General features: G+C 44.6%; 1 protein-coding gene across 5 annotated transcripts in view; it reads right to left on the bottom strand.

Moving 5' to 3' along the window:
• Positions 1 to 13,274, bottom strand: part of LOC110508084 (rho guanine nucleotide exchange factor TIAM1) — a 217,684-nt gene that overhangs the window by 94,918 nt on the left and 109,492 nt on the right. For all 5 annotated transcript variants that reach the window (XM_090224100.1, XM_090224103.1, XM_090224104.1 and 2 more), the window contains 3 exons: positions 8,847 to 9,019; positions 8,121 to 8,345; positions 1,732 to 1,917 (listed from right to left, as the gene is read on the bottom strand). In XM_090224100.1, the coding sequence (XP_090080226.1) occupies positions 1,732 to 1,917; positions 8,121 to 8,345; positions 8,847 to 9,019 (584 nt within the window). The remainder of the gene's footprint in view (positions 1 to 1,731; positions 1,918 to 8,120; positions 8,346 to 8,846; positions 9,020 to 13,274) is intronic.

Here is a 13,274-nt window from a genome sequence, read left to right as displayed (position 1 = left end):
AGAGAGTGCCAGAGAGAGCCAGAGAGAGCGCCAGAGAGAGCCAGAGAGAGCGCCAGAGAGAGCCAGAGAGAGCCAGAGAGAGCGCCAGAGAGAGAGCCAGAGAGAGAGAGCGCCAGAAAGAGCCAGAGAGAGAGCTCGTGAGAGAGCCAGAGAGAGCGCCAGAGAGAGCCAGAGAGAGAGAGCCAGAGAGAGAGAGCCAGAGAGAGAGAGCCAGAGAGAGAGAGCCAGAGAGAGAGCCAGAGAGAGAGTGCCAGAAAGAGCCAGAGAGAGAGCACCAGAGAGAGAGAGCACCAGAGAGAGAGAGCACCAGAGAGAGAGAGAGCCAGAGAGAGCGCCAGAAAGAGCCAGAGAGAGGTCTAGTGAGAGAGCCAGAGAGAGAGCTAGTGAGAGAGCCAGAGAGAGTGCCAGAGAGAGCCAGAGAGAGCGCCAGAGAGAGCCAGAGAGAGCGCCAGAGAGAGCCAGAGAGAGCCAGAGAGAGCGCCAGAGAGAGAGCCAGAGAGAGAGAGCGCCAGAAAGAGCCAGAGAGAGAGCTAGTGAGAGAGCCAGAGAGAGCGCCAGAGAGAGCCAGAGAGAGCGCCAGAGAGAGCCAGAGAGCGCCAGAGAGAGCACCAGAGAGAGCGCCAGAGAGAGACAGAGAGAGCTCCAGAGAGAGCGCCAGAGAGAGCCAGAGAGCGCTCCAGAGAGAGCGCCAGAGAGAGACAGAGAGAGCTCCAGAGAGAGCGCCAGAGAGAGAACCAGAGAGATGGAGATAGACAGCGGGATGGAGAGAGCAGAAAAAAGCTGAGTGAAGGAGTGTTATTTCAGACATCCTTTGTTACTCCTACCTTCCTGCTGTCTCTCTGAGTCATTTGACTCCCACCTGTTCTGAGAGAACATGACTGCTTTCCAGAAGGCACCCTATTCCCTATATACACACTACACTGCTGTTGACCAGCCCTATGGGCCCTGGTCAAAAGTAGTGCACTATAAAGGGAGTAGGATGCCGTTTTGGGACGTAGCCCATGTAGGCGTCTAGCAACAAGGAAGCTATTGATCAGCCAATGCACCATGCTGCTCTGCCTACACTCTGCTCCCAAACAAATCAATGTTATCCTTCAGCGCTACCTACGCTTCCAGTGTTCTGCAGCCAGAATCAAGGGCCTCGGCTATGTGGAGGAGGCTGGCATTGTGGCAGAGCCTTCAATAAATAGGTGATCGCCCTCAAACAGAAAATAGCACACATCATCTCTCTCTCTGGCGCTCTCTCTCTGGCTCGCTCTCTCTCTCGTGCGCTCTCTCTCTGTTTTCAGACACCCCCCCCCCGGTCAGCAACAGATGAACATGGGGGATTTTTTTGGGGACAATCACTGAAGTATTGGACAAATTGGACAATCACTGAAGTACATCTCGTGAAAAATAACTTGCTTTGTCCAGTTTAGGTGGGGGTGCGGGGGGGCGATGGACAGGGGATGTTTTGGTGTGTGCATGTGTCCGTGTGTGTGTGTGTGTGTGTCCATGCGTGTGTAGGTGTGTGTGTGTCCGTGTGTGTGTGTGTGTAGGTGTGTGTGTGTCCATGTGTGTGTGTGTGTGTGTCCATGTGTGTGTGTAGGTGTGTGTGTGTCCATGTGTGTGTGTGTGTGTGTGTGTGTGTCCATGTGTGTGTGTCCAGGTGTGTGTGTGTGTGTGTGTAGGTGTGTAGTTGTGTGTGTGTGTGTGTGTGCGCCTATGCCTAAACACATCTATCCTACTCACCAGCGCATGAAAGGACGACACAGAGAAGATTCCGAGGCGTCCCATGGCCAGTTTGGTGGGTCTGGAGGCTACGGCTAGCAGGCGTTTGGGGTTGGGCAGCTCCCCTCCCTGCAGACTGGCCAGGTAACACCGGAACCGGAACAGACCCATGTGGAACTGTTCCAAGTTCTGCTCCCACAGAAAGATCTAGAACACACAAACAACAACAATTCATTCTAAACGGGGCAATCCAGGATGGGTAAATATATTTTTTCTTCTCATGGCCGGTCAGCTCTTGCATCCATAGCTCTGTCTATGAATTTCAAAGTGGTTACACTTCAACCAGCCCCATGACTCAGATGTTTATCACAACAAGTGGCGGGGTGACAGTCTTGTTGCTGTATATTGAATCCCAGATTGCCCCTTTAATTGGTGTTCATCAGAGAGAAAGAGAAAAGAGATGCATGAGAGCTTTTAACAGCTCGTCTGAGCTGGTAGCTGTTATTACTGACTCCCACGTCTCTCCGTCCGCGAAGCGTCTCTCTCTCTCTCTCCAACAAAACCTTTCGTTAGTGGCACCAAGGAGCTCTAAGATGGTATCCAAGCCCTTCCTCTGTTCTCTGCTTCAAGTCGTGTTGTTTAAAGTGCTACTGACCTGCCTGCTCTCTGTAGTCTAACGGCTGTTGTTGACCAGCCTGCTCTCTGCAGTCTAACGGCTGCTGTTGACCAGCCTGCTCTCTGTAGTCTAACGGCTGTTGTTGACCAGCCTGCTCTCTGTAGTCTAATGTCTGTTGTTGACCTGCCTGCTCTCTGTAGTCTAATGTCTGTTGTTGACCTGCCTGCTCTCTGCAGCTCTGTAGTCTAATGTCTGCTGTTGACCAGCCTGCTCTCTGCAGTCTAACGGCTGCTGTTGACCAGCCTGCTCTCTGTAGTCTAATGTCTGCTACTGACCAGCCTGCTCTCTGCAGTCTAACGGCTGCTGTTGACCAGCCTGCTCTCTGCAGTCTAACGGCTGCTGTTGACCAGCCTGCTCTCTGTAGTCTAATGTCTGTTGTTGACCTGCCTGCTCTCTGTAGTCTAATGTCTGTTGTTGACCTGCCTGCTCTCTGCAGCTCTGTAGTCTAATGTCTGCTACTGACCAGCCTGCTCTCTGCAGTCTAACGGCTGCTGTTGACCTGCCTGCTCTCTGTAGTCTAATGTCTGCTACTGACCTGCCTGCTCTCTGTAGTCTAATGTCTGCTACTGACCTGCCTGCTCTCTGTAGTCTAATGTCTGCTACTGACCTGCCTGCTCTCTGTAGTCTAATGTCTGCTACTGACCTGCCTGCTCTCTGTAGTCTAATGTCTGCTACTGACCTGCCTGCTCTCTGTAATCTAATGTCTGTTGTTGACCTGCCTGCTCTCTGCAGCTCTGCAGTCTAACGGCTGCTGTTGACCAGCCTGCTCTCTGTAGTCTAATGTCTGCTACTGACCAGCCTGCTCTCTGTAGTCTAATGTCTGCTACTGACCTGCCGGCTCTCTGTAGTCTAACGGCTGTTGTTGACCTGCTGTGTAGCTCTAACATGTCTAATGGGATGTTTTTTACCAGGGCACTGGAGCAGCACATTATTCATCCGTGTGTCCCCCTCTCCTCTCAGTCCTGTACTAGTTGTTGGGCGAGTGGTGCTAGAGCCAGGGTGGAGGGGGGAAAAGGAGACACTGTCCCTCTGCCAACTAGCACAGAGAAGAAAGGGAAAGTACAGGACATTCCTCTGTCAGATATGGGCTGGGATATGGAGCTGCGTCCCAAATAGCACCCTATTCCCTATATAGTGCACTACTTTAGACCAGAGCCCTATTCCCTATATAGTGCACTACTTTAGACCAGAGCCCTATTCCCTATATAGTGCACTACTATAGACCAGAGCCCTATTCCCTATATAGTGCACTAATTTAGACCAGAGCCCTATTCCCTATATAGTGCACTACTTTAGACCAGAGCCCTATTCCCTATATAGTGGTACTACTTTAGACCAGAGCCCTATTCCCTATATAGTCTACTACTTTAGACCAGAGCCCTATTCCCTATATAGTGCACTAATTTAGACCAGAGCCCTATTCCCTATATAGTCTACTACTTTAGACCAGAGCCCTATTCCCTATATAGTGCACTACTTTAGACCAGAGCCCTATTCCCTATATAGTGGTACTACTATAGACCAGAGCCCTATTCCCTATATAGTGGTACTACTATAGACCAGAGCCCTATTCCCTATATAGTCTACTACTTTAGACCAGAGCCCTATTCCCTATATAGTCTACTACTTTAGACCAGAGCCCTATTCTCTATATAGTCTACTACTTTAGACCAGAGCCCTATTCCCTATATAGTGCACTACTTTAGACCAGAGCCCCCTAATTAAAAACTACCAGTGACCCCTCGACCCTATTCCCTATATAGTCTACTACTTTAGACCAGAGCCCTCCTACTCCCTATATAGTGCACTACTTTAGACCAGAGCCCCCTAATTAAAAACTACCAGTGACCCCTCGACCCTATTCCAACCACACTGTTCAAAAGATGCTCATCGAGTTCGTAACCGACCTGATCAACAAGTCCATCAACACTGGACCAGTGCCGTCAATATTCACACATCGCTGCCTTCACACCTTTGTTCAAGAAAACTATTCCTTGACCAAGACCTCTCAAACTACAGGCCTATTTTCAACCTCCCATTTCTATCTAAAGTCCTGGAGAAGATCGTGGCAACGCAACGTCACTCACACCACAAGCATTTCGCTACACTCGCATTAACATCTGCTAACCATGTGTATGTGACAAATAAAATTTGATTTGATTTGACCTAGCTCTAACCAGCTTTATGAGGCTCTCCTGAGTCTGGCTTCAGATCCATGCGTAATACTGGAGACAGCCCTGGGTGAAGGTTGTTAATGACCTGCTCATGGCTGCCGATACAGGATCCCCCCCACCATCTTGATTCTTCTGGACCCGAGTGCTGCTTTCGACATAGTAGATCACGCAATTATACTGCAGCGCCTCAGAGAGCACACTGCCATCTGTGGGACTGCCCTAAAACTGGTTCACCTCCTACCTCTCTTACCGTAAGCAGTACATCACCCTCTGTGAGGCAAGATCGGAGGAGACCACCATAACCCGCTGTGTTCCTCAAGGGTCAGTGCTAGGACCCACTGTCTTCGTTCTTCACATGCTTGCACTTGGCCAGATCTTCAGACGGGAGGGGGACAGAAGGCCCATCTCAGTACGGGGGACAGACGGCCCATCTCAGTACGGGGGACCGACGGCCCATCTCAGTACGGGGGACAGACAGCCCATCTCAGGGTGGGGACAGACGACCCATCTCAGTACGGGGGACAGACGGCCCATCTCAGGGAGGGGGACAGACGGCCCATCTCAGGACGGGGGACAGACGGCCCATCTCAGGACGGGGGACAGACGGCCCATCTCAGGACGGGGGACAGACGGCCCATCTCAGGGAGGGGGACAGACGGCCCATCTCAGGACGGGGGACAGACGGCCCATCTCAGTACGGGGGACAGACGGCCCATATCAGGGAGGGGGACAGACGGCCCATCTCAGGGAGGGGGACAGACGGACCATCTCAGGGAGGGGGACAGACGGCTGAGTTCGGTTATACATAATAACAATTATAGCCTCTGTCTCTTGCGCAACAGACCCACACCTGAATGCAGGATAAGACAGACTAGAACAGCTTGCTGGATTTTTTTATTTATCTTTTGAATTTCTTCTACCAGTAGACTATTGGAAGAATGTTAAATCCAGGCTCCAACCGAAAGGAGGAGCGAACCGCACGATGGATATACACTATAGGCAGTTATTTATTCAGACCCATAACCATTCAATCTTTATGAAGAGAAGTGAAAGCCTCCTGCATCTAATTCTAGTCCTGTATTATTCAAAGCATGTCACTAGAATGATAAAGATAAGGACAAGAAAACATGTTTAATTTAGCCTAACTGACGCAACAACAGAGGAGAGAAAAGGGGAGGTTCAGTTGAAGTAGGAAGTGTACATACACCTTAGTCAAATAGATTTTAAACTCCGTTTTTCACAATTCCTGACATTTAATCCTAGTAAAAATTCCCTGTCTTAGGTCAGAAAGGATCACCACTTTATTTTAAGAATGTGAAATGTCAGAATAATAGTAGAGAGAATGATTTATTTCAGCTTTTATTTATTTCATCTCATTCCCAGTGGATCAGAAGTTTACATACACTCAATTAGTATTGGGTAGCATTGCCTTTAAATTGTTTAACTTGGGTCAAATGTTTCGGGAAGCCTTCCACGAGCTTCCCACAATAAGGGGTGAATTTTGGCCCATTCCTCCTGACAGAGCTGGTGTAACTGAGTCAGGTTTGGAGGCCTCCTTGCTCGCACATGCTTTTTGAGTTCTGCCACAAATGTTCTATGGGATTGAGGTCAGGGCTTTGTGATGGCCACTCCAATACCTTGACTTTGTTGTCTTTAATACATTTTGCCACAACTTTGGAAGTATGCTTGGGGTCATTGTCCATTTGGAAGACCCATTTGCAACCAAGCCTTAACTTCCTGACTGATGTCTTGAGATGTTGTTTTAATATAATCGACATAATTTCCTCCCTCATGATGCCATCTATTTTGTGAAGTGGACCAGTCCCTCCTGCAGCAAAGCACCCCCTCAACATGATGCTGCCACCCCCGTGCTTCACTGTTGGGATGGTGTTCTTCGGCTTACAAGCCCCCCCCCCCCCTTTTTCCTCCAGACATAGCAATTGTCATTATGGCCATATTTTTGTTTCATCAGACAAGATATTTCTCCAAAAAATACGATCTTTGTCCCCATGTGGACAAAAAAACGCAGTCTGGCTTTTTTATGGCGGTTTTGGAGCAGCGGCTTCTTCCTTGCTGAGAAGCCTTTCAGGTTATGTCGATTATAGGACTCGTTTTACTGTGGATATTGATCATTTTGTATCTGTTTCCTCCAGCATCTTCACAAGGTCCTTTGCTGTTCTGGGAATGATTTGCACCCATGCCAGCGTGGTCCCATGGTGTTTATACTTGTGTACTGTTGCTTGTACAGATGAATGTGGTACCTTCAGGCGTTTGGAAATTGCTCCCAAGGATGAACCGGACTACATTTCTTTTTCTGAGGTCTTGGCTGATTTCTTTTGATTTTCCCATGATGTCAAGCAAAGAGGCACTGAGTTTGAAGGTAGGCCTTGAAATACATCCACAGGTACACCTCCAATTGACTCAAAAGATGTCAATTAGCCTATCAGAAGCTTCTAAAGCCATGGCATAACAATATTCCAAGCTGTTTAAAGGCACAGTGAACTTAGTGTATGTAAACTTCTGACCCACTGGAATTGTGATACAGTGAATTATAAGTGAAATAATCTGTCTGTAAACTATTGTTGGAAAAATGACTTGTGTCATGCACAAAGTAAATGTCCTAACCGACTTTCCAAAACTATAGTTTGTTAACAAGAAATTTGTGGTGTGGTTGAAAAACTACTTTTAATGACTCCAACCTAAGTGTATGTAAACTTCCGACTTCAACTGTCTGCGTCAGCTTAATAAATTATACAAATAGACACTATTGTATTTCAAAATTAAAATCACATTCGCTAGCCTATACTTTCAACTGTTCCAGTATGGTCTTCCTCTTCTTGGTATCGGTAACTAAGCTCACACACACACTCACCTGGTCCAGTATGGTCTTCCTCTTCTTGGTATCGGTAACTAAGCTCACACACACACTCACCTGGTCCAGTATGGTCTTCCTCTTCTTGGTATCGGTAACTAAGCTCACACACACACTCACCTGGCCCAGTATGGTCTTCCTCTTCTTGGTATCGGTAACTAAGCTCACACACACACTCACCTGGTCCAGTATGGTCTTCCTCTTCTTGGTATCGGTAACTAAGCTCACACACACACTCACCTGGCCCAGTATGGTCTTCCTCTTCTTGGTATCGGTAACTAAGCTCACACACACACTCACCTGGCCCAGTATGGTCTTCCTCTTCTTGGTATCGGTAACTAAGCTCACACTCTCTCTCACCTGGTCCAGTATGGTCTTCCTCTTCTTGGTATCGGTAACTAAGCTCACACTCTCTCTCACCTGGTCCAGTATGGTCTTGCTCTTCTCGGTATCGGTAACTAAGCTCACACACACTCACCTGGCCCAGTATGGTCTTCCTCTTCTTGGTATCGGTAACTGAGCTCACACACACACACACACACACACCTGGTCCAGTATGGTCTTCCTCTCTCTCACCTGGTTCAGTATGGTCTTCATCTCTCTCACCTGGTCCAGTATGGTCTTCCTCTCTCTCACCTGGTCCAGTATGGTCTTCCTCTTCTTGGTATCGGTAACTAAGCTCTCTCACCTGGTCCAGTATGGTCTTCCTCTTCTTGGTATCGGTAACGGCACTGAGCTGCATGTCTCCCATCTTCTTCATCTTCTCGTCCATGTCGATCTTCTGCTCCAGCTTCTTAATCTCCGCCCTCAACAGACGCACCGTGTCCTCCCGGTGATGCTGCCTGGCAACGGCCGCCGCGCACGCTGAGTGGATGGCCGTGATCCAGTTCTCCAGCTCCGTCTGGCTGCAGGACTACAGGGGTCAGAGGTTAGAGGTCAAGGGTTAAATGGACAGGAGAGGTCGTCAGAGACAGTCAACAAAGAGCTAACCTTCTGGGTCATAGACACCAACAGCTGCATTTTCATTGCCAACATTTGGTTATTGAGTCCTTTACTGATCACTAACAGTATCTACCTCTTCAACTAATATCACACAGACCAGGTCTCTGAAGACAGAAACAGTAGACCAGGTCACTGAAGACAGAAACAGTAGACCAGGTCTCTGAAGACAGAAACAGTAGACCAGGTCTCTGAAGACAGGAATGACCAAGCAGATTAGAACACTGTACATCTAAGATAGAAAAACAGACCATTTTGAGATGAATTGAGGCATTTTCATTCACATAACGACTCCTTCAAGATCAAGAGAGGTGACATTGTGGAGGTGACACAGCCTCCCTGACCAAGGAAGGACACACACAGAGCCACCCTGACCAAGGAAGGAAGGACACACACACACACACACAGCACCTACCTGGAAGAGAAAAGCATCTCCTAGAGAGTTGCTGAGGCAGAAGACAAAGTCCTTCTTGGGGTGTTCAGGGACGGCCTGGACGATACTGTTCTCAACCCACACCGCATGTTTAGGAGCACTGTTGTGGTCGATCCCCGACCGCCCGTCTGTCTCATAGAAGAACAGAGTGCATCCTGGGAGAAGAGGAAGTTACTCAAAACCATCAAATGATCAATCACATGTTAGTATATAGCTGTTTTTCCTATAACATTTGTCACAAAGCGCAAAATGCATTGATTTGATAAATGTCAATAGAAATGTCCTCCAGTGATATTAGAACCTTTCCTGTTGAAAAGTGATAGTATAAATACAGTAAAGAACACACTCAAGGGTAAAAAATAAAATAAAATGTTTTGAGGAAAATAGTTTTTTTTTTTTTAGACAACTGCAGACTTCAAGGAGTTGGGCTGATGGGAAGTGGTGATGTCATCCGCCTCCCCCTTTGCCCGAGGACCAACAGAGGAGCAGTAGAGAACTAAAGATGAAAGGTCCCCCCACCCTCCTCCTTGTGCCATGTCAAGACTTAACTGGCCCACCTATTGAAATGTGCCTTTTGTTAAGTCAGTCAGGTGTTAAATGAGGTGAAACGGAGACTGGAGTGCCACTTTAAGGTGATGTCCATTTCTAGAAACTAATATCTTTCTTCCTTTAAATATCTTACAAGGGGACATTTCCCTGCAGAAAACACAACAAATTAAATAAATAATAGCTTGCTTTTTTTTCAATCAACTTAATTCTGCTCTCCAGTGGCCAACGGTATGTAGTGCAGGCCTGGATTCTTCAGGAGGGAGCATGCATCAGCAGAACGCTGACATGACTCTAGAACGCTGACGTGACTCTAGAACGCTGAAGTGACTCTAGAACGCTGACTAACTCTAGAACGCTGACGTGACTCTAGAACGCTGACGTGACCCAGTCAAGTGGGTTTTAAGGCCTACTCTGTGATATTTAGATTTAATCCCAAATGGAACACTACTCCCTATAGAGTCCACTACTTTTGACCAGGCCCTGTAGTGCACTATATAGGGAATAGGATGTGATTTGAAACATATACAGTCAAAAGGTGTTAGAGATAACGGGCAGTATCAGGACATATACACGGACGTGAATAAATACAAATGTACTTCACTGAATACAGTACTAAATTAGATTTTAAAAACCTCTTCAGAAACTCATACAAGCTGTGTGTTGCTGAAATATATTTTAAAGCATCTGTGTGTATGCATATAACAGGGTATGGCTAAGGACAGGGAATAGTAGTAGTAGTAACAGGGTATAGTAGCAGTAGTAGTAGCAACAGGGGATAGTAGTAATAGTAGTAGTAACAGGGTATGGCTAAGGACAGGGAATAGTAGTAGTAGTAACAGGGTATAGTAGCAGTAGTAGTAGTAACAGGGCATAGTAGCAGTAGTAGTAACAGGGTATAGTAGTAGTAGTAGTAGTAGTAGTAACAGGGTATAGTAGTAGTAGTAGTAGTAGTAACAGGGTATAGTAGTAATAGTAGTAGTAACAGGGGATAGTAGTAATAGTAGTAGCAGGGTATAGTAGTAATAGTAGTAGTAACAGGGTATAGTAGTAGTAACAGGGTATAGTAGTAATAGTAGTAGTAACAGGGTTTAGTAGTAATGGTAGTAGTAACGGGGTATAGTAGTAGTAACAGTGTATAGTAATAGTAGTAGTAGTATTAGCATGGTATAGTAGTAGTAACAGGGGAAGGTAGTAATAGTACTAGTAACATGGGATAGTAGTAATAGTAGTAACAGGGTATAGTAGTAATAGTAGTAGTAACAGGGTATAGTAGTAGTAACAGGGTATAGTAGTAATAGTAGTAGTAAGAAGGTATAGTAGAAGTAACAGGGTATAGTAGTAATAGTAGTAGTAGTAGTAACAGGGTATAGTAGTAATAGTAGAAGTAGCAGGGTATAGTAGTAATAGTAGTAGTAGTAACAGGGTATAGTAGTAGTAGTAGTAGTAGTAGTAACAGGGTATAGTAGTAATAGTAGTAGTAGTAAGGGGATAGTAGTAATAGTAGTAGTAGTAACAGGGTATAGTACTAGTAGTAGTAGTAACAGGGTATAGTAGTAGTAACAGGGTATAGTAGCAGTAACGGGATAGTAGTAATAGTAGTAGTAACAGGGTATAGTAGTAATAGTAGTAGTAACAGGGTATAGTAGTAGTAACAGGGTATAGTGGTAATAGTAGTAACAGGGTATAGTAGTAGTAACAGGGTATAGTAGTAATAGTAGTAGTAACATGGTATAGTAGTAGTAACAGGGTATAGTAGTAATAGTAGTAGTAACATGGTATAGTAGTAATAGTAGTAGTAACAGGGTATAGTAGTAATAGTAGTAGTAACAGGGGATAGTAGTAGTAACAGGGTATAGTAGTAATAGTAGTAGTAACAGGGTATAGTAGTAATAGTAGTAGTAACAGGGTATAGTAGTAGTAACAGGGTATAGTAGTAATAGTAGTAGTAACAGGGTATAGTAGTAGTAACAGGGTATAGTAGTAGTAACAGGGTATAGTAATAGTAGTAGTAACAGGGTATAGTAGTAGTAACAGGGTAGAGTAGTAATAGTACTAGTAACATGGGATAGTAGTAATAGTAGTAACAGGGTAGAGTAGTAATAGTAGTAGTAACAGGGTATAGTAGTAGTAACAGGGTATAGTAGTAATAGTAGTAGTAACAGGGTATAGTAGTAGTAACATGGTATAGTAATAGTAGTAGTAACAGGGTATAGTAGTAGTAACATGGTAGAGTAGTAATAGTACTAGTAACATGGGATAGTAGTAATAGTAGTAACAGGGTAGAGTAGTAATAGTAGTAGTGACAGGGTATAGTAGTAGTAACAGGGTATAGTAGCAATAGTAGTAGTAACATGGTATAGTAGTAGTAACAGGGTATAGTAGTAATAGTAGTAGTAACAGGGTATAGTAGTAGTAACATGGGATAGTAGTAATAGTAGTAGTAACAGGGTATAGTAGTAATAGTAGTAGTAACATGGTATAGCAGTAGTAACAGGGTATAGTAGTAGTAGTAGTAGTAACAGGGTATAGTAGTAGTAGTAGTAGTAACAGGGTATAGTAGTAGTAGTAGTAGTAACAGGGTATAGAGGTAATAGTAGTAGTAACAGGGTATAGTAGTAGTAGCATGGTATAGTAGTAGTAACATGGTATAGTAGTAATAGTAGTAGTAACATGGTATAGTAGTAGTAGTAACAGGGTATAGTAGTAGTAACAGGATATAGTGGTAGTAGTAGTAGTAACGGGATAGTAGTAGTAGTAGTAGTAGTAGTAACAGGGTATAGTACTAGTAGTAGTAGTAACAGGGCATAGTAGTAGTAGTAGTAGTAACAGGGTATAGTACTAGTAGTAGTAGTAACAGGGCAGAGTAGTAGTAGTAGTAACAGGGTATAGTAGTAATAGTAGTAGTAACAGGGTATAGTAGTAATAGTCGTAGTAACAGGGTATAGTAGTAATAGTCGTAGTAACAGGGTATAGTAGTAAAAGTTGTAACATGGTATAGTAGTAATAGTAGTAACTGGTATAGTAGTAGTAGCAGGGTATAGTAGTAGTAACAGGGTATAGTAGTAATAGTAGTAGTAACATGGTATAGTAGTAGTAGTAGTAACGGGATAGTAGTAGTAGTAGTAGTAACAGGTATAGTACTAGTAGTAGTAGTAACAGGGTATAGTAGTAGTAGTAGTAGTAGTAACAGGGTATAGTAGTAATAGTAGTAACAGGGTATAGTAGTAGTAGTAGTAGTAGTAACAGGTATAGTACTAGTAGTAGTAGTAACAGGGTATAGTAGTAGTAGTAGTAATAGTAACGGGATAGTAGTATTAGTAGTAACATAGTATAGTAGTGGTAGTAGTAACAGGGTATAGTAGTAATAGTAGTAGTAGTAACAGGGTATAGTATTAATAGTAGTAACAGGGTGTAGTAGTAGTAGTATTAACATGGTATAGTAGTAATAGCAGTAGTAGTAGTAACAGGGGATAGTAGTAATAGTAGTAGTAACAAGGGATAGTAGTAATAGTAGTAACAGGGTATAGTAGTAATAGTAGTAGTAACGGGGTATAGTAGTAATAGTAGTAGTAACATGGTATATTAGTAATAGTAGTAGTAACGGGGTATAGTAGTAATAGTAGTAGTAACAGGGTATAGTAGTAATAGTAGTAGTAACAGGGTATAGTAGTAGTAACAGCGTATAGTAGTAGTAGCAGGGTATAGTAGTAGTAGTAGTAGTAGTAGTAGTAAGAAGGTATAGTAGTAATAGTAGTAGTAACAGGGTATAGTAGTAATAGTAGTAGTAACAGGGTATAGTAGTAATAGTAGTAGTAACATGGTATAGTAGTAGTAGTAGTAACGGGATAGTAGTAGTAGTAA

The sequence above is a fragment of the Oncorhynchus mykiss genome, chromosome 27 (genome assembly GCF_057628025.1).
Source record: "Oncorhynchus mykiss isolate SJ-2025 chromosome 27, ASM5762802v1, whole genome shotgun sequence".
In the NCBI taxonomy this organism is placed as follows: Eukaryota; Metazoa; Chordata; class Actinopteri; order Salmoniformes; family Salmonidae; genus Oncorhynchus; species Oncorhynchus mykiss.
This window is presented reverse-complemented; position numbering and strand designations above follow the sequence as displayed.